We start from the raw sequence: 23190 nt of genomic DNA on the forward strand, positions 1-23190 counted from the left end.
GTGTGAGATGGAAGTGGTGAGGGTGACCTGTCCCGCCAGTGCCGGACCGGGCCCAGTAAGGAAGGCTGTCTCTTCCGCTTCAGGGCCAACCTGAGAGCGTTATTTTGTGCTGACAATTCTCTTCTCCTGCCAGAGGCCCCAGAACTGATCCCACAGTTACCTCATACACTTCAGCTAAAGACATCTCCAAGGCTAGCTTGTGGAAATAGGACAGTGACTAGCAAAGGGCCACCAGCTGATGGACTAAGGCTTACATTCACGTTCATTTAGCTCATAAAAGGCCCTGCCTTTGCTCTTGCGAATGGCCTCTTCCCCTTTGAAGCTCAACCCTCTATTAGAGCCACAGAAAAGCTTTGTCCCTGACTTGAGACGGCCGGGGCCTGCTCTTTTGGAGGGCTCCCCGAATTCCCGACGCGTACCTCAGCAGAGGGCTTTAGAATGCTGAGCAGGTCTGAGACAGAGGGACTTTATCACTCTGGACAGAAGACGACAGAGGAAGCAGGAAATCTCCAGAACCCTTCCGGATTCACCTCCAACCTACCATAAGAGAGCACCCCTCAAACAAATCCTGGAAGAGAAGATCAAGCAGAAAGAGGAAGTGGAATAATCGTTGAGCTCCCTTGGGAACCGACAGAAAAGATCTCCCTCAGAGGATGTATTCTGATGGAGGTGGAAATCTTCAACATAAAGAAAAACCAACTCACTTCCAGTTGATCAATGATGGACGGAGGTAGCTACACCCAGAGAAGAAACACTGGGAAGTGAATGTAAATTGTTAGCACTAATATCTGTCTGCCCAGGTTGCATGTACCTTCGGATTCTAATGTTTATTGTGCAACAAGAAAATGATATTCACACACATGTATTGTACCTAGACTATATTGTAACACATGTAAAATGTATGGTATTGCCTGTCGTCGGGGGGAGGGAATAAGGGAGGGGGGGATAATTTGGAAAAATGAATACAAGGGATATTATTATAAAAAATATATATATAATAAAAAATTATTAATTAAAAAAAAAAAAAAGATCTCCCTCAGAGAAAGGGGATGTACAACAAACCAGCGGCAAGGCCTGCTTTAGCAGAACACCAAAGACCCTGAGCCCCAGTGCAACGAAGCCCACTGGCCTCAACCAGGGCATTGGGCAAACTCCCAGAACCACCTTTTGCTTCAGGATGACCCTGGACAACAGGCAACCTCCTTGTGCTTCAGTGTCAGCCAGCCAACACTACTGGTGCCCAAGCAAATAGAAGCCAAGCCTATTAGAGTCCAAGCCAACAGGCAGCCGCTCGCTCACTTACCTGCTGCTTCAGAGTATTTCCAGGGACACGCAGAGACATCCCACCAACCTCTGTATGCCCAGACACCAGCACCAGGACTCCGGGCAGCACCAAGGAAGCTCTCCTCAGCCACACAAAGATCCCTAACAACTACAAAGGACATGGGAAGGAAAATGCTATCCATAGCTAGACAAGGAACTGAGGGGCCCTAAAGGCCAAGTGAAGTTTGTTTTCTCATTTTTTCTTTTTTATGGGTTTTTTCCTCTTGTTTCTTCTTTCACAAGGATGACTAATATAGAAATGTTGTTATTTTTTCTCTGTTCTTGAAGAGTTTCATAACATCCTCCGTGACTTGCAAGTAAATCAGATTTAAGTAAGAGAGCATGAAAAGTCACCAGCTTCACTTTTTCCTCTGGAGCCATCTGGCTCCAGGACAACCAGAGATGGCCTCAGATACCCTGGGTGTCTTTGGCCTTTTTAAGCTTAGGTCCTTCCCAGGCCTCAATTTGACTGAGGTGACACCATTCAGTGATTAAGGCTTATGTTTTTTACATGATGGCTCCTGTATAAGCTAGGTGAAAATGTAAGCTAGGAAAAAAAAAAAAAAAAGCTAGGCTAGCTTTCTGGAGGTTTCGGAACCAGCCTTGATCTCAGCAGAATAATCACCATGAGAATAGTCAGAAATGAAGTCCAAAGTCCCCTTCACAATCTGTCATTGTCTGACTCAGTCTCCTCTACCAGCATTCTGCCAGTCTGATCTTAGTGCAGGAAGCAGGAGAACCACCGCAAGGATGGTCAAAGATAGAAGTCCTTCTCAGCCCTTATGTACCCTATTGTAATTATATCATTACAGAACACTGATTATATGTGAACTAGAGAACCATGACATCACCGTGCTGAGCACTAAGTACATATGGGAACTAGAGAAAATTCAATTCTACTGAGTTAACACCTTGTTTCAAGTTTACTTCTTTCAAATATATATCTTCAATGTTCCACCCTCTACATGAAAATGCTTACCATTTTCAGAAAAGGAAAGGTGAGGAGGATGGAGAGAGAAAAAAAATTTGAACCCAAAATCTTGAAAAAAAAAAAAAATGAATGTTAAAAATTATCTTGGGGCAGCTGGGTGGCGCAGTGGATAGAGCACCAGCCCTGAATTCAGGGCCTGAGTTCAAATCTGGTCTTAGACACTTAACACTTCCTAGCTGTGTGACCCTGGGCAAGTCACTTAACCCCAACCTCAGGGGAGGAAAAAAATTATCTTGACCTGAAATTGGCAGAGGAGGATAATATTTTTTTTAATTTTAAGAACATTGGACAATATTGGTAGTTTTAGAACTTGGAATGTGCCTGGGGTAGAGGGAAAAGGGTTTAGAACTGTCAGCACAGGTAAAGTGCAAAGTGCAATGTTCTCTTCTCTAAAGTGTAATCGTTCTCTGGGAGCAGGTTTCTTGGGGAGCTTCTGGAGGCAGCCTTAGTTTCAGCTCAGTTCAATGTAATCACTCTGAATGCAGCCAGGAGTTAAAGTCCAGATCCTTTATTTTCTCCTTCAAAGTCTTGAATCTTTTCCTGGGGCCTGGTTCGCTTTAATAGAGGCCTAGCTCTCTCCTTGGTTCTGAGAGCTCTATCCGAATGTCTCCAGCCAGCACAAAGGCAGAAGCTGGAATGACTGACTCTACCTCCAAGAGTGGGATTGTAGGCTTCTGTAGGCTTGGCCCTGAGAGCTTCTTGCTTATATTTCTGCCAGACTTGTGAATCTCCTTGAATCTCCTCATTATATATGCTCTCTAAAGGTGTGAACTGAGTACATTAGCACCTTGTTTCAAGTTCTGACCCATAACAGGAAGGGACCTCACAATCCACAACATTAGAACATAAAATATAAGATGAATTGTCAAAGAAGAAAAAATTCTTAGTGTCAGAACAGAAAATGCCTGAACTGGGAAGGAACTTAGAATGTTAGGGTGGAAGGGAAAATAGACTATCCAAGTGGAAGGGGTTTGGAGTCATGACTTCCTAGCCCTGTGATTTCTAGGCAAGTCACTTAATCCAATTTGCCTCAGTTTCTGGGAAACGAACTAGAGAAGGAAATGGGAAAGCACTAGAGTATTTTGCCAAGAGAACTCCAAATGGAGTCATAGAGCATAAGCCACGTTGGACAACAAATCAACATAAATAGAACATTTTCTGGTTAGACATTCTATGGTAAGAAAGAGTTAAAGGGACTTGGAAACACAGGAGGTTAGAATGTCCATAAAAACAGGAGGGTCTTTGAAATGCAGGACATTTTAGTTGGGAAAGGATAAAAGTGTCAGTGCTCGGAAGACCATAGGACCCTGGCTCTAGAGAACCCTCTTGATTCCATTGCCTTCCCTCCCGGTTATTTTTCATTTATGCTGCACATGGCTTGGTTTAGACATACTAGATTACAGTCTGTCTCTTCCACTAGAGCACAAGCCCCTTGAGAGCAGGAACTGACTTTTGCTTCTTTTTATATCCTTTGTATTTACCACAGTGGCTGAAGACAGTAGGTGCTTAATAAATGTTGATTGGATTGAATTGAATTAAGGAATCTCTGAGGCCATCTAGTCTGGTTTGATTTTACAATAGAAGAAACTAACCGGATCTTTCAGTTACTTGTCCAAGGTAACAAGGTATCAGAGCTAGGACTTTATCCCCAGATTCTTGGCTATCAGGGTAGAAAACTTTAAACAGCAAGGCAAGCACCACCCACTCCCATTTGACAGATGAGGAAACTGAGCCCAGGAGGATTTACCCATAGTCTCACAGCTAAAAACAAGGGTTTATAGCCCAGGGTTTCTGAGGCATCCCTGCCTCCTGGCCTCCTTCAAGTCCAGCTAAAATCCCACCTTCTGCTAGTGCATTCCTTCTGTTAGTGATCTCCAATTTATCCTGCTCTTTCTGTTGTTGCTGTCCAGTTATTTCAGTCATGCTGACTCTTTGCAAAGTTCCTGGAGTAGCTAGCCATTCCTTTAGCAGTCCATTGGACAGATGAGGAAACTGAGGCAAAGAGAGTGAAGTGACTTGCACAGTGAGGCTGGCACTCTATCCACTATGCTACCATCTAGCTGCCCTGGGCAAAACCTCAAAAATAGCTTTTTCCCCTCCCTCTTTGGACTTAAGCATACACCAGTTTAGTCGAAACAAATATATACTTAATTAGATCAGGCATAATTATCAACCAATCAACAAGCATTTTTAAAAGCCCCACTTGTGCCATCTGGGCTCAAACACAGATGCCAGAAATAATAATGTCCTCCTCTGAGCTCCTTCTTTCTTCCCACAGGTTGTCAGGAGGAACAAATGAAACCAAATTTTAAAGTGCTTTACAAACTTTACAATACTGTACAAACGCTCTTATTATCTGGGCACAGAAACAAATATGAAACATTCTCAGCCTCCAAGCCATTGGGGTACAACATGTGCACCTGATTCTCACTTGCTTTATGATGATAGGCAAATCACTCAACTTCTTGTGGCCTCAGTTTCCCTATCTGTAAAATTAGGAAGTTGCCTCAGAGGTTCCTCTGAACTATAACTCTATGATCCTATAATAACAGGCGATGGGTAGATTCTTGACACCTAAGATGGCACTGGCCAAATGGAAGATGTTAGGGGATGGCTTTGGGGAGACTCTAGGGTGGGAGCAAACACCCTTTGTTGGTGGGTGGGAAGCAGCACTTCCCCCCCTCAACTACATACTGGGAAAGACCTGCATCCATAATGTACCCTGATTCCTTGTCTGAGAATAAAGTGACTGAGAGCCTGTGGGAAGAGGGGGGAATACTAGGCTGTCCATGAGGCTCCCCCATATAACCCTAATATAGGCGCGGGTCTTTTAATCTTTCTGTTTATTCTTTTCTGCCCTGAAGACGTCAGGATCAGGATCCAGTCTGGGCGCTGCAGGCGTGACAGGCTCAAAGGCCTGGGGCAAAGGCCGGGAAGATGCCCGCCTGGCAGGGCTCTGGACTTGAACTTGGGGGCCCTGATACTATGTGGGTCCTGAGCTAAGCTGGGAGTTTTGTCCCTTTCCCCTCCCCAGAGTTGAAGTGGTAGGTAAAGAAGGCAGAGATTGTGCTCCTGCAGTGTGGGGGAAATGTTTCTTTGTTAATTTTTGCCGTATCTTTGAAGAAAATATCCCATTGTAGAAGCTAATCCAATGGTTGGTTGGTAAATGGAACTGGGTGCTAGTTACTGGGCCCTTAAAATGACAGGGAGGGAGCCCTAGTCAGCCCTAGTCTACTTTGTGCTTATGTCGTTGGGGAGGAAGACATCAAATAGCATCTTGTGCCCAAGGTGGTACCTGAGCGTGGTCTCAGAGAAGCGAGGAAAACTGAAGGAGAGGCCTTGGGCCGGACATGCCCTGATTGGGACTTGCCCCATTCCAGATGAGCACTGAGGGTCCCTCTCCTCCTCTCCCTCACTGATGAGGTCTTGGGTCTAAACAGGCCACAAACATACCCCGAGCTCCAAGGGCTGCAAGCTCTCAGCTCACCAGACTCTCTCCCAAGTCTTCCTCAATGTCTGGCTGACTCTCGTATGCACAGAATCATCCTGCAATGAATGTTTCCTCTGTTCCATCATACCAGCCTTCACCAAAAGCCAGAGAGAAGGCACTGGCCCCAGAAGCAGACCTGAGTTCAAATCTCCCTTATGGCTCTCCTTGGCTATATAATCATGGACAAGCCATTTGTCCCCCCCCACCCCCAAGCCTCAGTTGCCCTATCTGTAAACAGATAACAGAAGACAAAGCCCCAGTCACCATTTCCTAGTTATAGTTTTGGCCATCCATGGGACAGGCTGATGGACGGGAGAAAAAGTCACATACGTTGGGTCGAAGTCTAAGGAGTTTCTTGTGCATCAATTCTAGTCGCATCACCTCAGAACAATGAAAACAATAAGACCGGTCATTTATGTAGTGCTCTATTATCTCACAGGAGCCTCAGTAGATTTATGAGATGGGGCCTACAGGTATGGTGCCCATTTTACAGAGGGAAGGAGGGAAGCCCTGAGAAGCTTCCCCACAGATACACAGGGAGTGAGTGTCTGGACCCTGGATTCTCCTCATGTCGGGTCTGCTCCTTTCTGACCCTCCTGCCAGTTCCAGAAAGGAGAAGTGGGGCCAACTTTACAGCTGGGCAGCACCATGGACGGAGGGCTGGCTTAAAGGCAAGAAGGCCAAATTCTGCCTGAGGTTCTCAAAGCAAGGTGACCTTGGGTAGGTCACTGAAACCAGCCTCACCTTCTCATCTCTAAAAAGGCAGGATGGAGCCTGCCTGCTCTGAAGGAAATCCTGGGGCCTTCAGAGCTCTCCTCCCCAGCAGCCTCTCTCCCACTGATTTCTCGCTGGGGTCAGAGACGGTGGAAGCAGCCTTGGAGGCAGCAGCCATGACTTCTCTCCATGGAGGAGCATGGAGTGCTCTCACTCTACTCCTAGCTCTTCCATCTCTCCCCTCTCCATGAGAGTTTCTATGTAGAAATTGTTCCTGACTGTAGGAACTCCTGTGCTACTTCTCCCCCTTCCCTCCCTTCCTTTCCTCCTTTCTTTTTTGTTTTTTCCTTCCTTTGTGGCCACACTTAACCCAGTGCCTGGCGCAGAGGAAGTCCTTAATTACTTGCTGACATTGATAAAACAAAAGTTGGGGCAGCTAGGTGGTGCAGTGGATAGAGCACCAGACTTGAATTCAGGAGGACCCATGTTCAAATCTGACCTCAGACACTTAACACTTCCTGGCTGTGTGACCCTGGGCAAGTCCCTTAACCCCAGCCTCAAATAAATAAATAAATAAATAGAAAATTAAAAAATAAAAATAAAACAAAAGTTACTTGAATGAAAAAACCAATAAAAAAGAAGAGAAGGGAGCAGAGGAAAGTAAGGGGAAGAGAGAAGGTAAAGGAAGAGACAAAGGGGGAGCCCTAAAGATCCTATGACTCATGAGTCCCCCTTATAAGTAATTCTGGGTTCAGTGCAGCGAATCCTTTCCTGCATCTGACTTCTAACCTCCATTTGGGACCCTGAGACAATTACACCCCATTACAGAGGCCGACTCCCAGCTGCCTCGGATATTATAGAGGAAAACTTTGTTAAAAGGAGGAAACAGCACAGGTCCTGCCCCGTTAAGCAATATGTCAGTTTAGTAACAATTCATGAGTCTGATTTCATCACTGCGGATATTCTCTGAACCAAAGTCAGTCACAATCCATCCATCCCTTAGGAGCTGGTCTTTTGGAGCTTCTGTGGACAAAAACCCATCCCCTTTATCAGTGAAATCAAAGTCTGTCCCAAAGGGAAGGAGAAGAGGGAAAAGAAAGTGAGAAAGAAAGGAATGATGGGAAAGAGATGGAGGCTAGAAAGAGAAGAGTGAAGAAAAACAAAAAGAAGAAAGCTGGATTAAAAAAGGAAGGGAGCAAGAATCAGAGCCAGGGGGACTTTACATTTGTACTTGAACTAGGCAGAGTCATTACTAAGAATGGCTCTCCCTGGGACAAGCCTTTGGGGCGGGGGACCATGGGTATGGGATGGATACCCCATACTCTTTCAGAATTAGCCACTTTACCAACTTGTTGGCTGCCTTTCCTTGTTACAAGGAAAGCTTAACTGAGACCAGAGGTGGGATTATACTGTGACTGTGATGTCAAAACAAAAGCTGGAAATTAAGTTTTCTTAAAGTTCCCTACAGGCCAAGTGACCCTTCTCATAAGCCTCAGCCTAGCGTGCATGGCCTTCCAGACCTTGGAGGGGGAGACTTCTCTGCCTGGGTTCCTGCTCCCAAGCCTGGAACCTGAGGGCCAACATCCCCACCTAGTGGATGGGAAGGCAACCCATCTTCACACTAGTCTTTTTTCTTCCTTTAAAAAATGTAATTTTTTAAAAAAGATTTTTCTTGACAGCTGGTGCTTTTTATCCCAGTTATTTCCCACATATCACTGCCTCCCTTGTAAGCCCAGTAAACAAAGGCCCACCCATTCTCCTACAGCGCCTCCAACAGGCCTCTCCCACAACCCAGTTTTATCACCAGTGACCAAGAGTGATCAATGACCAGTGACCAAGAGTGGCCAGTGTGCTGGAGCAGAGCTGGGATGTCCCCTGGAACGTAGAGTCTTCACCACTTCTAGGAGCTAGGGGTAGAGAAGGAGTCAAGATGGAGATGGGAGAGGAACGAGGATGATCTAGGTCTGCCCAGATGCCCATGGGACTGGCACTCCAAGGAATTCCTGCCATTGTGGCACTCAGGGGCATTTGACAAGGAGCCAGAGACCCCCTCAGACACCATTGCAGAACCATGAAGCACTGGGGCTTTTTCTATCGTGTATGACTGACCATTCCTCTCTCTTTTCCCTTAATCTCCCTTTGGCTTTCAGTTTGGGATGTTTTGTTTCATTCTTTGGCCAAGCTAGGATCTAGGACCTCCACCATCTTTGATGGAGAGGTGAAGAACAGAATACACCAGGAGGCAGGAGGTCTGGGTGGGTCCCTGCTCTGATTCCCTTTGTGACATTGGACGATCCACTTCCTCTCTCTCTCTGGACCTTGGCTTTCTTCCTGACCAAGTGGGATAGAAAAGCGGGGTTCGATTTAAAGAGCAAAAGGACTCCACAGTCACCTGTTACAGTATTTCCATATGTAAAATGTGGAAGCTGAGGCCCAGAGTAAGTGACCTCCCACTCTAATTCTTCTGAGCTATGGGTCAATTCTGTTCAATGTTCAACTAAAATCATTTTTAGTCATGTGAAAAAATTCTCCAAATCACTATTGATTAGAGAAATGCAAATTAAGACAACTCTGAGATACCACTACACACCTGTCAGATTGGCTAAGATGACAGGAAAAGATAATGACCAATGTTGGGAGGGGATGTGGGAAAACTGGGACACTGATACATTGTTGGTGGAACTGTGAAGTGATCCAACCATTCTGGAGGCCATCTGGAACAAAGCCCAAAGAGGCTAAAATAACTGTGTATACCTTTTTGATCCAGCAGTGTCTCTACTAGGTCTGAATCCCAAAGAGATCATAAAAGAGGGAAAAGAACCCATTTGTGCAAAAATGTTTGTGCAACTGATGCTGAATGAAGCGAGCAGAACCAAGAGAACATTGTACCCAATGAGACCGATCGCCTGTGGTGGACATGGCTCTTCTCAACAATGTGGTGATTCAAGGCAATTCCAATAGACTTGGGATAGGAAATGCTATCCACATCCAGAGAAAGAACTGCTCTGAGCAAGATGTTTATATGCATAAAACAAAATGTATCAGATTACCAAAAAATTTTTAAAAGGATATACAAACATGCTTATCAAAATATAGCCTGCTATGTGCTGGATGCCAGAATGACCAAAACACTTCATTGACAAAGGAAGCATTTATTAATCATCTACTGTGTACTTACACTGTCCCCTAAGGAGTGCATATTCCAAAGTGAGCGGGAACAGGAGGGGAGAACTTTAGCTGAACAGCACTGAGCTGTTGGGATGGGAGAGCTGTGGGTAAGACTGTTCAGGATTTAGGGGAAGGAAGCTCTCTCTGGCTGCTGGGCCATGAGGACAGGAAATGAGAAGTGTGGGCTGCCGGGTACAGGGGAGGCAGGGGAGCCGTGCTGCGGAAGGTCCAAGATGAGCAGAAGCAGCACGTGCAGGCAGTGCAGATGCAGGCCGGGGGCTTCTGGACGAAGGGGCGATGAAGGGCTGCCGAGGAATAAGTAACTCATACTGGGAGGTTGTTCAATCGCTGGGCTGAATTAAGGCCATGCAGATTTGGAGCCATGTGACCATGGCAGTGGTGCGGGAGCAGAGAAAATGAAGAAGAAATCCATGGCAGCCCAAGGGTCCTCAGGTCACCAGGAAATGACAGCCTGTGGCTGGGACCAGAGGGAGTCTGCCAAGGAGCCAGCAGTCAGAGTGCAAGACGAGCAGCCTGGCCCATCGCCCCCAACCTTGCTGGTCTTCTCGATCGTCATTCCTCACTAAGGAGAGCAAAGTCAGCCCCGTCGGGAGAGCCTTGGAAGGGGAGGCCGGACACCCCTCCATCTCTGTCGGCAGCTTTAGCCTCACAGTCACGCGTGTCTCTCTCTGCTTCCGGAGGGGAAGGCATGGGAAAGAGACTTCCGATGCCTGAGGTGGAGTGCTGGAGCAGAATGCCCAGAGCCTTCTCGTAATGCTCCATGGCCAGCAGCTCCTCTTCGTTCTGTTTGGCCAAGAAGCCCAGCAGCCGCCAGCCCTGCAAGGAGGACGGCTTTTGGTCTCCCTGGTGAGCCGCCAACTCTTGCAGTTTGGACATCATTCTCTCATATTCAACGGATTTTTCTTGTATCTTCACACCTTCCAAATAATGGTGGATGGCAATGTCCTCTTGGCCCCGGAAAATCTCCTGGAAGCTCCCATAACGCTGGTGGAGCTGCTGTTTCTCCCCATCCGTGAGATGCTTCATCCCCAGGACCTTCTGGAAGATGGCTTCCGCCTTCTCCTGCTGGCCAAGCACCGCATACATGGAAGCGAGGTCGGAGTACATGTTGGGGTAGCAGCCGCTCTCCCGCACGGCTTTCTCCATGTACTCCAGGGCCAGGTTCCTCAGCTCCAGCATCTTCTCTCGGGTCCCGGCGTCCTTCGGCTGTTGCAGGAATTGGTTGGCCAGGATCCGATAGCAGCAGCCGATCTGATGGTAGAGCGAGCTGGTGGGGGGCTGGCATTCCAACACCTTCTCAAAGAGGTCCAGGGCTTTGTCCACAGACCCGCGCTTCCGGTAGAATTTGGCGGCCAGCCGCAGGACACCTGGACACGGGGCTCCTTCTAAGGCTTCTTCCACTAACTGTTCTCCCGCAGCCTCGTCCTTCATTTTCTGGAGTTTCAAGGCCAGGACCACCTTGAGGTAAGCGTTGCCAGGATCCAGCGCGAGGGCCTGCCTCAGGAGGTCAGGAGACTGGAACTTCCAGGCTCTGGCAGCCTCCTCCTGAACACAGGTGGCCATAGTCAGACCCACCTGAAGCTCCAGGCTGCCCGGCTTCTTCTCCAAGGCCCTCTCGAAACAGGCCTTGGCGCGGTGCGCGTAGGGACTGCCGCACTTGAGCCTGGTCCAGCCTTCCTCACAGTCCATCTCCGGACAGTCGATTCTGTACGGGCTGGCCAATCTCCTGCACGTCTGTGCGACCTTGTCCAAGTAGGCCCGTGACTCCTCCCGCCGGCCCAGGTGGTAGTAGAGCCAGGCGTAGCTGCCCCAAGTGACCAAGTTCCTGACTTGGGCCTGGCCTGGGTGCTCCTGCAGGGTCAGCTCCTCCGCTTGCCTGAGGCAGCTCAGGGCCTCCTGGTCGCGCCCCTGCAGGTGCTTTAGGTAGGCCAGGAGGTTGTAGCCGGACGCTTTGTTCTGTGGGAAGTGAAACCCAAGGCCATTCCTGATCTTCTCCTCTAGGTTCTCGAACATGCTCTCCTCCTTGAATAAATGCCACGTAAAGGGACAGCTCAGCTGCTGCAGGGCGGCTTCCAGAGATTCTTCAGGTGCCTCACTGCGGGGGTGGGAAAAAAGAGGGTCACACTCTGCGAGAGAGCCCACCCACCGTCACTTCTGGCTTCCCCCACCTGCCCACCCACTAACTTCCCTAGAACAAGCAAAACAACAATAGCTCTTTGGCTACTGGCTCACTTGATCCTCATGTGGGTGCTGTAATTAATCTATTTTTCCAAGAGAAGAAACTGAGGCTGAGGGAACTAATAAGTTTCCGACAGAGAATTTGAACCCGGGCCTTCCCGAACAAAAGATGAACGACAATAACGACGCTATTTCCTGGCTGGGTGAGCCTGTTCAAGTCCCTGAATTTCTCTGAACCTCGGTTTCTTCATGTGGAAAATGACGAGACTGAACAGAATGGTTTTTAATGTCCCTTCCAGCTTTTCTAGGATCATTTCATTTCTTAAGAGTCAAGCATGGCTGCCCGTGATCTGAAGGATGACACGCCAATTCCTCCCCCTGCCATTCAGACTGAAAGGTGGTCCCGGCCTCCCTTTCCAAACATTTCCAGGGTCCTCACCGGGCTGGTCTACTCCAAAGGGCCCAACACCCACCATGACCAGCACTTGCTGTCCCTCTCTACCTCTGTCACTGGAGGTTACAAGGAGAACTGTCACCATGAATGAGTTTTGACAAAAGCAGATGAATGGAGCTGCGGTGACTTTTCCAAGATGACCCATTTCCCAGGGTGATTTGTCATTTGAGCCCACTGTGTCTGATTCCAGTGACAGGAACCAGCAACCCTGGGGTGATGGATAAGGGAGCCTGAATCACAATCCTATCCCTCTTAAATACTTTCCTCACAACAACCCAGAGAAGGAGGCACTTCTAGTATCATCCCCATTTTACAGATTAGGAGACTGAGGCTTGGGTCAGAGGGAAGCATGAGTCACTTTTAAACACTTTTCTCATTAAAATCCAGAGAAGGAGGCACTTCTAGTATCATTATCTCCATTTTACAGATTAGGAGACTGAGGCTTGGGTGAGAGGGGAGCATCAATCACATTCCTAACACTCTTTAAACACTTTCCTCACCAAAACAAAAACAAAAACAAAAAAACAGAGACTTCTAGTGTCATTATCCCCATTTTACAGATTAGGAAACTGAGGCTTGGGTCAGAGGGGAGCATCAACCACTTTTAAACACTTTTCTCATTAAAATCCAGAGAAGGAGGCACTTCTAGTATCATTATCCCCATTTTACAGATTAGGGAAACTGAGGCTTGGTTGATAGGGGAGCATCAATCACATTCCTAACACTTTAAACACTTTCCTCACCAAAACAAAAACAAAAACAAAAAAACAGAGACTTCTAGTGTCATTTATCCCCATTTTACAGATTAGGAAACTGAAGCTTGGGTGAGAGGGGAGCATCAATCACTTTTAAACACTTTCCTCATTAAAATCCAGAGAAGGAGGCACTTCTAGTGTCGTTATCCCCATTTTACAGATTAGGAAACTGAGGCTTGGGGAGAATGCGATTTGCCCAAAGTGGCCCCTCTAAAAAGCAAAGCTAGAATTGCTCCCCCTGCTCCCCTGACCCCCGATCCAGCGTCTAAGAGAAACCGGGAACTGGGAGCTTTAAATTTCCGAGCGACAGGAGAGAAATAACCCGCGGGGGATTTACCTCATGTCTGCGGGCGGCGCGGGCCGGGAGCGGGCCGGGCGCGGGCTGGGCTGGCGGGACGGGAGGCCTCGGCTCTGGGCGGGCGGCGGCGCTGCCGGGGATGCTCCTCCGCCTCCCAGCCCGGCCTTTAAATACATACTCGCCCCGGGGAGACTTTCGCTTTCTCAAAGTCTTAGTCACCAGAAATGGAAACCGAAAAGGAAACCCGCCGCGCTCCTCAAAGTCAGGAAAAGGAAAAGGAAACCGGCGCTTTCTGCAGCCCAGCTCCCGGCCCCGCCCTGCCGAGCCTGCCCCTCCCGAGGGTCCTGGCCCCCCAGCGGCGCTTAAGGTTAAAATGCTTAAATGTTAAAAGACGAAACACCACAAAATGAATTGAGTGAAAACATCAAAATTAAACATTAATAGCAAGACATAGAAACATCTCAAACTCAAAGGGAAATAGGGAGTCAGGGAGAAAGGACAAAGATTTAAGAGCATTTAAAGGCGTTAAGAGGAAGGGAAGGAGTCACAAGCTCCCCAAACCTTTCATTGCTGACAAGGAGAAAGGGAAACTCTTTCTTACATACATAGAGGAGAAGCTTATCCCTCAACATGTTCCTGATTTCCAGCTGTTTTCCAGGAGACTTAGGGAACTTCTCCCATGAGTGAGATTGAGGGCCTGTCTCCTTTCAGTGAAGCCTCACCTTCTTCCGTCTCAGACTTCATTCACTGTGATGTATTTTCTGGGATATTCCAATCTATGGAACTTCTCTGATTTCTCACCTGGCTGAACTCTAAAGGGAGCTTAGCTCAGAACATCTCAGCTGCTTGCCCTACTTTGGGGCTTTTCCACCACGCCCTCACATCAGGTACCTTCCATGATGTCCTTCCACCTCACTTTTAGCTCCTTTTGTGTCTTGTCTTTCCCCATCAGAGCATAAACTTTTGAGGGCAGGGATCATTTTTTTTGTTTTTTAAAAAGCACTGTATCCCATTGTTGGTGGAATTGTGAATACATCCAGCCATTCTGGAGAATGATTTGGAATTATGCTCAAAAAGTCATCAAACTGTGCGTACCCTTTGAGCCAGCAGTGCCACTCCTGGGCTTATATCCCAAGGAAATACTAAAGAAGGGAAAGGGACCTGTATGTGCAAGTATGTTTGTGGCAGCCGTTTTTGTAGTGGCCAGAAGCTGGAAACTGAGTGGATGCCCATCAGCTGGGGAATGGCTGAATGAATTGTGGTATGTGAATATTATGGAAATGACCAGCAGGAGGATTTCAGAAAGGCCTGGAGAGACTGACAGGAACTGATGCTGAGTGAAATGAGCAGGACCAGGAGATCATTATCTACTTTAACAACAATACTGTATGAGGATGATCAATTCTGATGGAAGTGGCCCTCTTCAACAATGAGATGAATGAAATCAGTTCCACTGGAGCAGTAATGAACTGAACCAGCTACACCCAGTGAAAGAACTCTGGGAAATGACTATGAACCACTACATGGAATTCCCAATCCCTCTGTTTTTGTCCGGCTACATTTTTTATTCTTTCACAGGCTAATTGTACACTATTTCCAAGTCCGATTCGTTTTGTACAGCAAAACAATTGTTAGGATGTGTATAAAAAAATGTATCCTCAGTGTTATATATATTTTAACATGCATAACATATACTGGATTGCTTGCCATCTAGGGGAGGGAGTAGGGGGAAGGAGAGGAAAATCTGAAACACAAGGCTAGGCAAGAGTCAATATTTAAAAATTATCCGAGTGTATGTTTTGAAAATAAAAAGCTTTTAAAAAAAAAAAAAAAAAAAAAAAAAAGGAAAACAGTGTTTCGTACACTACTTGAAACATAGTCAGCATTTAATAAGTGTTTGTTGACTGGCTGAATGATTTTTTATTTGCTCATCTACTTGGATAAATAGGTTTAGTTACTATTCCCTGTTTGAGATGGTCTTTTGTATAATCAGTGTTTGGTAGGAAGGGCTCCAACTCAGAGTAAGTTCCCTTCTTTAAAAATAAAATAAAATAAAATAATGGCCAAGAAAGCAAGTTCTGGTTCTAAATCAATCGACTACCTAGACCAGAAAAAATTAGGGGGGAAGATAGGTCTGACACATCATTTCTTAGAGGAGAAGAGAGTGACCAGGCTCATGGTCTCTTCTTCCACTCCTTTCTAGGAGGGTATCTCCCTCTCCTCACCTCAAGATGTCACTCTTCTGAGCTGCTGGAGGCTTTTCTTCAAGTGCTTATTTATGTCTGGCCCAAAGCCACAACAAACCTAAGAAAGAAGCTCAGATAGAATACTCAGGGTCCCAAAAAGGTTTAACTTTATACCACAAAATCTCACTAATCACAATAGGGCTGGACACAATTGTGATTAATACCCTCAGATTGTTGCAATAAATTAGCTAACAAATACAAAATTTTCAGATCGTCTTTTCAAAAAATCACACAGAAGATTTTTACTTAACATTCCTTTCTCTTAGTATTTGTCTTTCTGAAAAGCAGCTTGAAATTTATCTTGATGTAAAAAAGCAGTTATTAGAACCTAATGAAGTATTGGATTTACTAAATTTCCCAGGGTTCTTTCACTGGGTATAGCTGGTTCAGTTCATTACTGCTCTATTGGAACTGATTTGGTTCATCTCATTGGTGAAGAGGGCCAGATCAGAATTGATCATCATATAGTAATGTTGTTGAAGTATATAATGATCTCTTGGTCCTGCTCACCTGGTGAATCTCTCAGTCAACCCTCAAAACAAAAATATATCTTTAAAATTGGAGTTTAAGATTAAGTTGGATTTTTACATTCAAAGGTTCTGATAAAGGCCTCATTTCCAAAGTATATAGGGAATTGACTCTAATTTATAAGAAACCAAGCCATTCTCCATTAATAAATGGTCAAAGGATATGAACAGGAAATTTTCAGATGAAGAAATAGAAACTACTTCTAGCCATATGAAAAGATGCTCCAAGTCATTATTAATCAGAGAAATGCAAATTAAGACAACTCTGAGATAACACTACACACCTACCAGATCAGTAGGATGACAGGAAAAGGTAATGATGAATATTGGAGGGGATGTGGGGAAACTGGGATACTGATACATTGTTGGTAGAGTTGTGAATCCAGCCATTCTGGAGAGCAATTTGGAACTATGCTCAAAAAGTTATCAAATTGTACATACCCTTTGAGCCAGCAGTGTTTCTATTGGGATTATATCCCAAAGAGATATTAAAAAAGGGAAAGGGACCTGTATGTGCAAAAAATGTGGCAGCCCCTTTTGTGGTGGCAAGAAACTGGAAATTGAGTGGCTGCCCATAAGTTGGCAAATGGTTGAATAAATTGTGGTATATGAATGTTATGGAATATTATTGTTCTGTAAGAAATGACCAGCAGGAGGAATATAGAGAGGCCTGGAGAGACTTAAATCAACTGATGCTGAGTGAAATGAGCAGAACCAGAAGATCACTGTACACTTCAACAACAATGCTGTATGAGGATGTATTCTGATGGAAGTGGAAATCTTCAACATAAAGAAGATCCAACTCACTTCCAGTTGATCAATGATGGACAGAGGTAGCTGCACCCAGAGAAGAAACACTGGGAGGGGAATGAAAATTGTTAGCACTAATATCTGTCTGCCCAGGTTGCATGTACCTTCGGATTCTAATGTTTATTGTGCAACAAGAAAGTGATATTCGCACACATGTATTGTACCTAGACTATATTGTAACACATGTAAAATGTATGGTATTGCCTGTCGTCGGGGGGAGGGAATAGAGGGAGGGGGGGTAAATTGGAAAAATGAATACAAGGGATAATATTATAAAATATATATATATATATATATAATAAAAAAAAATGAAAAAAAAAAAAAAAAAAAAAAAAGGGAAAGGGACCTGTATGTGCAAAAAATGTGGCAGCCCCTTTTGTGGTGGCAAGAAACTGGAAATTGAGTGGCTGCCCATAAGTTGGCAAATGGTTGAATAAATTGTGGTATATGAATGTTATGGAATATTATTGTTCTGTAAGAAATGACCAGCAGGAGGATTTTGTAGAGGTCTGGAGAGACTTACATGAATTGATGCTAAGTGAAATGATCAGGGCCAGGAGATCATCAACAATAATACTATATGATGATCAATTCTGATGGATTCTTAAACAATGAGATTAACCAAATCAGTTCCATTTGTTCAGTAATGAATTGAACCAGCTACATCCAGCGAAAGAACTCTGGGAAATAAGTATGAACCACTCCATAGCATTCCCAATCCCTCTGTTTTTGTCTGATTGCATTTTTTATTTCCTTCTCAGGTTATTTTTCCTTATGTCTAAGTCTGATTCTTCTTGTGCAGCAAAATAACTGTATGGATATGTGTGTACATATATATATGTGTGTGTGTATATATGTGTATATATATATATTTATATATATATATATATATGTATATATATATATATATATTGTATTTAACATATACTTTAACATATTTAACAGGTATTGATCTGCCTGCCATCTGGGGGAGGGGGAGGGGGAGAGAGGGGAAAAGTTGGATCAGAAGGTTTTGCAAGGGTCAATGCTGAAAAATTACCCATGCATATATCTTGTATATAAAAAACTATAATAAAATATATATATATAAAACTAAGTTGGTTAAAATGCAATATAGGCCATTCCAAATATAACTGTATAATTCAAAATAATCTTATAATATAAATTCCTAATTACCACAGATAAATTTCTCATTACCTCCTCCTCATCAAAAGGTATTTGTAATAGGGGAGGAAATTCAGTTTTCTTCATGAAGCAACATCAAAAAATATACTCAGTTAAACTGATCTTCCTTTTCTCTTTCCTCTTCCTTTCTACCCCTCCGTCCTCCAACCACACACACTCACCCACACATTTTTAAACTTGTATATCAGAAGGGCAGCTAGGTGGTGCAGTGGATAGAGCACCAGCCTTGAATTCAGGAGGATCTGAGTTCAAATCTGATCTCAGACACTTAACACTTCCTAGCTGTGTGACCCTGGGCAAGTCACTTAACCCCAACCTCAAAAAAAATAATAAACTTGTGTATCATATGTCTACATATACAGTTACATTCTTGAGGCACTTTGTTTCCCTAAAGAAACTTAGTCCTAATAATTTAACCAACAATCCTAAACTTTCACTAGTGATAGCTAAATACTTTTAGATGAAACTCCTTACCATAGGCAAGTACTCAGAATATTAATATTTTCAAACTTTTTCTTTTTTTTTAAACACTTAAGTTCTTAATGTAGCAACATCTAAATTAGAAAGAAGCTGTGATCCTAACGGTATATCTGTACAACATCATAAACAAAATTATGGACTTGAAACACAAAATCCATTTTTAATTAAGGTTTCTCAATTCAGTCAAATGCATTTCTAAATTACTTTGTACACAGAAAACCATTCTGAATAAATTTAAGAACTTACAGAAACTGATCTATAGAGTTCCTCCTACTAAATAGCTATGGTAGGTATTTTCACCTCTGTAGCTCTTAGTTTAAGCATTATAGAATTGCTAATATGTCACCAGTAGCGTTGAAACCAACTGATGACAAACATCTTATTGGATAAAAATAACAAAGAACATGTTTTCTTCATTATCTCTTTTTCTAAGTATGTCTGTTTTACCAAACTTCCCTTACTTTTACATGAACAATATTTTAAAAATACATAAAAAGCTCTATCAACTTGAATTTACATTTGTTATCATCAGATTAGCTTAGTTTGCTGAAGCAAAATATTATAAGATTCTAATTGAAGGACTAGTTTTTGGCGCAGGCAAAAAAAGACCTAAGGAATTTGATCCCATGCTGGCAGGCCTAATTTTCCCAGGCAGAAACCTTTGAGAACTTCCACAGGAGTTAATTAAATCATTTTTGAGAATTTGAACAATTTGTGGTCCTTTGTAAAAAGTTACAGGTCACATTGGCCAAAAGTGGAACCCAGGTCTATAGTGAGAAGGTCAGCAAGCCAACCCCTTCACTTTACAGATGGGGAAACTGAGGTCCAAAGAGCAGAAATGTCTAATCCATGCTCAGACAGTCAGCAACAGGGCCAATCTTTAAAGCCAAGCAGCCATCTGTGTAACTTTTCTATCCAGCCTCCTACTCAACAGCTTCAGGTTCAACTGAATAACATTTACTGAGAAGCTGCCCCAGGAAAAAACATCTGAGTTTTAGGTCCATTTGAGCTATCCTGTCTCCCTCCCTATCATTGTCACACGTTTGCCCATCTCCTTCCCAGCTCTGGCCCCTGCCTAGTTCCACGTGACAGTCCCCACACTTGCCCACAATGGGAGGGCAGGAAGTCCAGCTCCAACATTCCTGCTCTTTTAGGCAGCTTCCCACCCAAGGATTCTGCTTTGGCAGTGAATAGCCCGGCTCCTGCCAAGTCGGCAGCTCCCAGAGTCCTCTCTGCTCAGGGCCCGCAGAGCCAAAGCTGACAGGAAGAATGCCAAAGTACCAACCCTGCTCACCCCACCCCAGGCTTATTTTTCCTTTTCTCCTTCCTCTTCCTTCCTACCCCTCTGTCCTCCAACCACACACACTCACCCACACATTTTTAAACATGTATATCATATGTCTACATATACAGTTACATTCTTGAGGGGCTTTGTTTCCCTACAGAAAACTTGGCTTTTACCCAAAATCCAACATTCAGTGAGCCTATGAGCAGAACCCAGATGTCACATTGCCTAATTCTCTGAGAACATTCTCCCAAGAGCACATGGGGGACACTTTCAAGAACTCTGGATCTGGCATCAGATAGCTAAAGTTTACTGACACACTTGGCTTCTCTAGGACTCAGTTTCCTCATCTGTAAAATGAGCACATAGGATTATACGAACTCTAAGCTTCCCTTCCATCCATTTAGCATTGCCAGTAAATCGGGCTGTAGAATAATAAATCATGTTCAAAAGCTCTTTAAAGTTTGAGAAGCTTCCTGTACACTTCAATGCTGTATGAGGATGTATTCTGATGGAAGTGGAAATCTTCAACATAAAGAAGATCCAACTCACTTCCAGTTGATCAATGATGGACAGAAATAACTACACCCAGAGAAGGAACACTGGGAAGTGAATGTAAAGTGTTAGCACTACTGTCTATCTACCCAGGTTACTTATACCTTCGGAAGCTAATAATTAATGTGCAACAAGAAAATGGTATTTACACACATATATTATATCTAGATTTTATTGTAACACATGTAAAATGTATGGGATTGCCTGCCATCGGGGGGAGGGAGTAGAGGGAGGAGGGGGATAATTTGGAAAAATGAATACAAGGGATATTATAAAAAAAAATTACTCATGCATATATACTGTGGAAAAAAATTCTAAATAAAGTTTGAGAAGCTTCAAAGTGACCGTCTCATTTGACATCAGATATCACAATATTTCATATTTCTACATTATAATATCTCACATTTCTATGACACTTTGAGACTTTCATATATTATCATCCTGAGAATATAGTGTTGTTATTAACCCATTTTACAGATCCCAAGTCCGGTGTTCCATCCACGCCACCACCTCACAGTCTAGAAAGTGTCAGAGGTAGAAAGACATGCATCTGAGGCTGCTTGTGTTTGTGCACTGACTCAGAGAGGTTACCATGCTCCTCTCCTAAGCAGCTACTTATCTGGGAGTTGCCTTTGCTCTTTTTACCTTCTTGACCTATTTAATCCTCAAACTGGTTTTTTTTGTTTTGTTTTGTTTTGTTTTTTGTTTTTAATAGAAAGCAATCAGGGAAGAGGAGAAGATGGGAGTGGGATTTAGGAACAAGAGGATCTCTTCTTCAGCATTTCCTCCTTAGGTGATTAATTATCCAAAACTTGGAAGAAGGATTATAGACCCAAGAGCAGGAATGAGCCACAGAGATCTTCCAGCCAGGAATTCTTTTTTTTATATATAAAAGCTTTTTATTATCAAAATACAAGCATCAACATGCAGCTTTGCAACCGTGTGTTCAAATGTTTCTACCTCCCTCCTCCCCTGCTCCATCCCCTAGACAGAAAGTCATCCAATATAAGTTAAACACGTGCAATTCTTCTGAACATATTTCCACAATAATTATGCTGCACAAAAAAAAAAAAAAAAAAAAAAAAAAAAAAAAAAAATCAGATCTAAAGAGAAAAAATGAGAAAGAAAAAAAAAGCAAGCAAACAACAACAAGGAAGGTGAAAATACTATGTGGAGGTGCCCATTCATCCCCCATAGCCCTGTCTTTGGATGCAGATGGCTGTCTCCATCACAAGTCTATTGGAGGGGGCAGCTAGGTGGCGCAGTGGATAGAGCGCCAGCCCTGAATTCAGGAGGACCCGAGTTCAAATCAGGTGTCAGACACTTAACACTTCCTAGCTGTGTGACCCTGGGCAAGTCACTTAACCCCAGCCTCAGGGGGAAAATTTAAAAAAAAAAAAAAAGTCTATTGGAACACCACCTATTTCTGTGTCACAATCCCCAGGACAGGCTGGTAAAGCTCATGGACCTTTGATAGACCATGGACTCCAGATTAAGAGCCCCTGATGTAGTCCAACAACCTCATTCTAGAGATGAGTCAACAAAGACACCTTAAATGGCAAACATTTATCACAGATCCTGATTTCTCCCGACTTACATTGCTTATCCTGGTTACCTTCATTTTGTTGGCCTAAAAGCCTTTTCATTTTCTGTAATCCAATGTCTATTTTTACTTTGTGGACCCTTCTCCTGTCTAGAATTCCATATGGCAGTTTTTCAAATACACGAGCACAGCTATCATGCGACAAGTCTCTGAGGCTTCTCCTCTCCAGGATGAGCAGCCTCAAATTCCTTCAACTCATTTCACCTTGTCATATGACAAGAACAAGAGAGCCCTTACCATCCTGGCTCGCCCATTTGGCAGCATGTGGAGAATGGGGAGAGAGGGATGGACTGGAGTCAAGAAGACGTGGAAGATGGGGCCAGCGTGGTAAACTAGGGGAAACAGCAGGAGGACGACACCTTCGCCAAAAAGAGACGAGTCTGCAGAGGAGATGAAGGTCCATCTTGGACAAGTTGGGCCCGGACAATAACGGAAATCAAGGAGGAGTCACCAGTCTGTAAACACTGATAATTCCAATCACAGTTTCAGTAAAATGGTGGAGTTAAGTCAGATTGCCAGTGGTTCTAAGGGAGGTAATGATTACACAGACTCCAGGAAACCACAAAAGGGAGAAGGCAGAAACTTGGCCAGATGGCCTGGGGCAGTTTTCCGTTCTGTCGGTAAGGAAGGGGGAGGTTTCAGCCTCCTTACAGGGAGTAAGAAAGGAACCAGTTGTTGAGGAGAAAATGAGCATCAGAAAGGTGGGGAGAATGGGTCAAAGCCCTCAAAAAGACAGAAGGGATGGAATCAGAGCAGAAGCTACCCATCAGCTCTGACAAGAAGAGATCAGAAGGGTTGGAGGGGACTCATGGTGGATTCGTGACCTGCAAGGCCCTCCTCTTCCCAGGGGGACAGGACCTAGGGAGAAGGGGTCCTGCAGGATGAGAAGTCCCATATCTTCACCTGGAAAGGGTGCCTCAAGCTCTGCCCCAACCTTTCTCTTGGACTACCCAATTACAAAAGGCCATCTTAGACACATGGTTTGCATTTCCACACATAAAAGTTTGTCCTTACTGAGTCCCTTGAAATTAGTCTTTTGTAATTAGTTGGCTTAGGGGGCAGCTAGGGGGCGCAGTGGATAGAGCACCAGCCCTGAATTCAGGAGGA

The 23190-nt window shown here is 44.4% G+C and overlaps 1 protein-coding gene across 2 annotated transcripts; it reads right to left on the reverse strand.

The window, feature by feature from the left end:
- Positions 1–9654: 9654 nt before the first annotated feature.
- LOC141559065 (interferon-induced protein with tetratricopeptide repeats 3-like) lies at positions 9655–22416 on the reverse strand. 2 transcript variants are annotated; one of them, XM_074297110.1, is made up of 2 exons: positions 22321–22416; positions 9655–11802 (listed from the first exon to the last, which is right to left on the reverse strand). In XM_074297110.1, the coding sequence occupies exons 1-2, from the start codon at positions 22335–22337 to the stop codon at positions 10260–10262; spliced, it is 1560 nt and encodes a 519-aa protein (XP_074153211.1). In that variant the 5' UTR covers positions 22338–22416; the 3' UTR covers positions 9655–10259. The 2 variants fall into 2 exon arrangements, with proteins under 2 accessions (XP_074153211.1, XP_074153210.1); XM_074297109.1 differs by lacking the exon at positions 22321–22416 and adding an exon at positions 13432–13660.
- Positions 22417–23190: the final 774 nt, after the last annotated feature.

Source organism: Sminthopsis crassicaudata, chromosome 2, assembly GCF_048593235.1.
Source record: "Sminthopsis crassicaudata isolate SCR6 chromosome 2, ASM4859323v1, whole genome shotgun sequence".
Classification (NCBI taxonomy): Eukaryota; Metazoa; Chordata; class Mammalia; order Dasyuromorphia; family Dasyuridae; genus Sminthopsis; species Sminthopsis crassicaudata.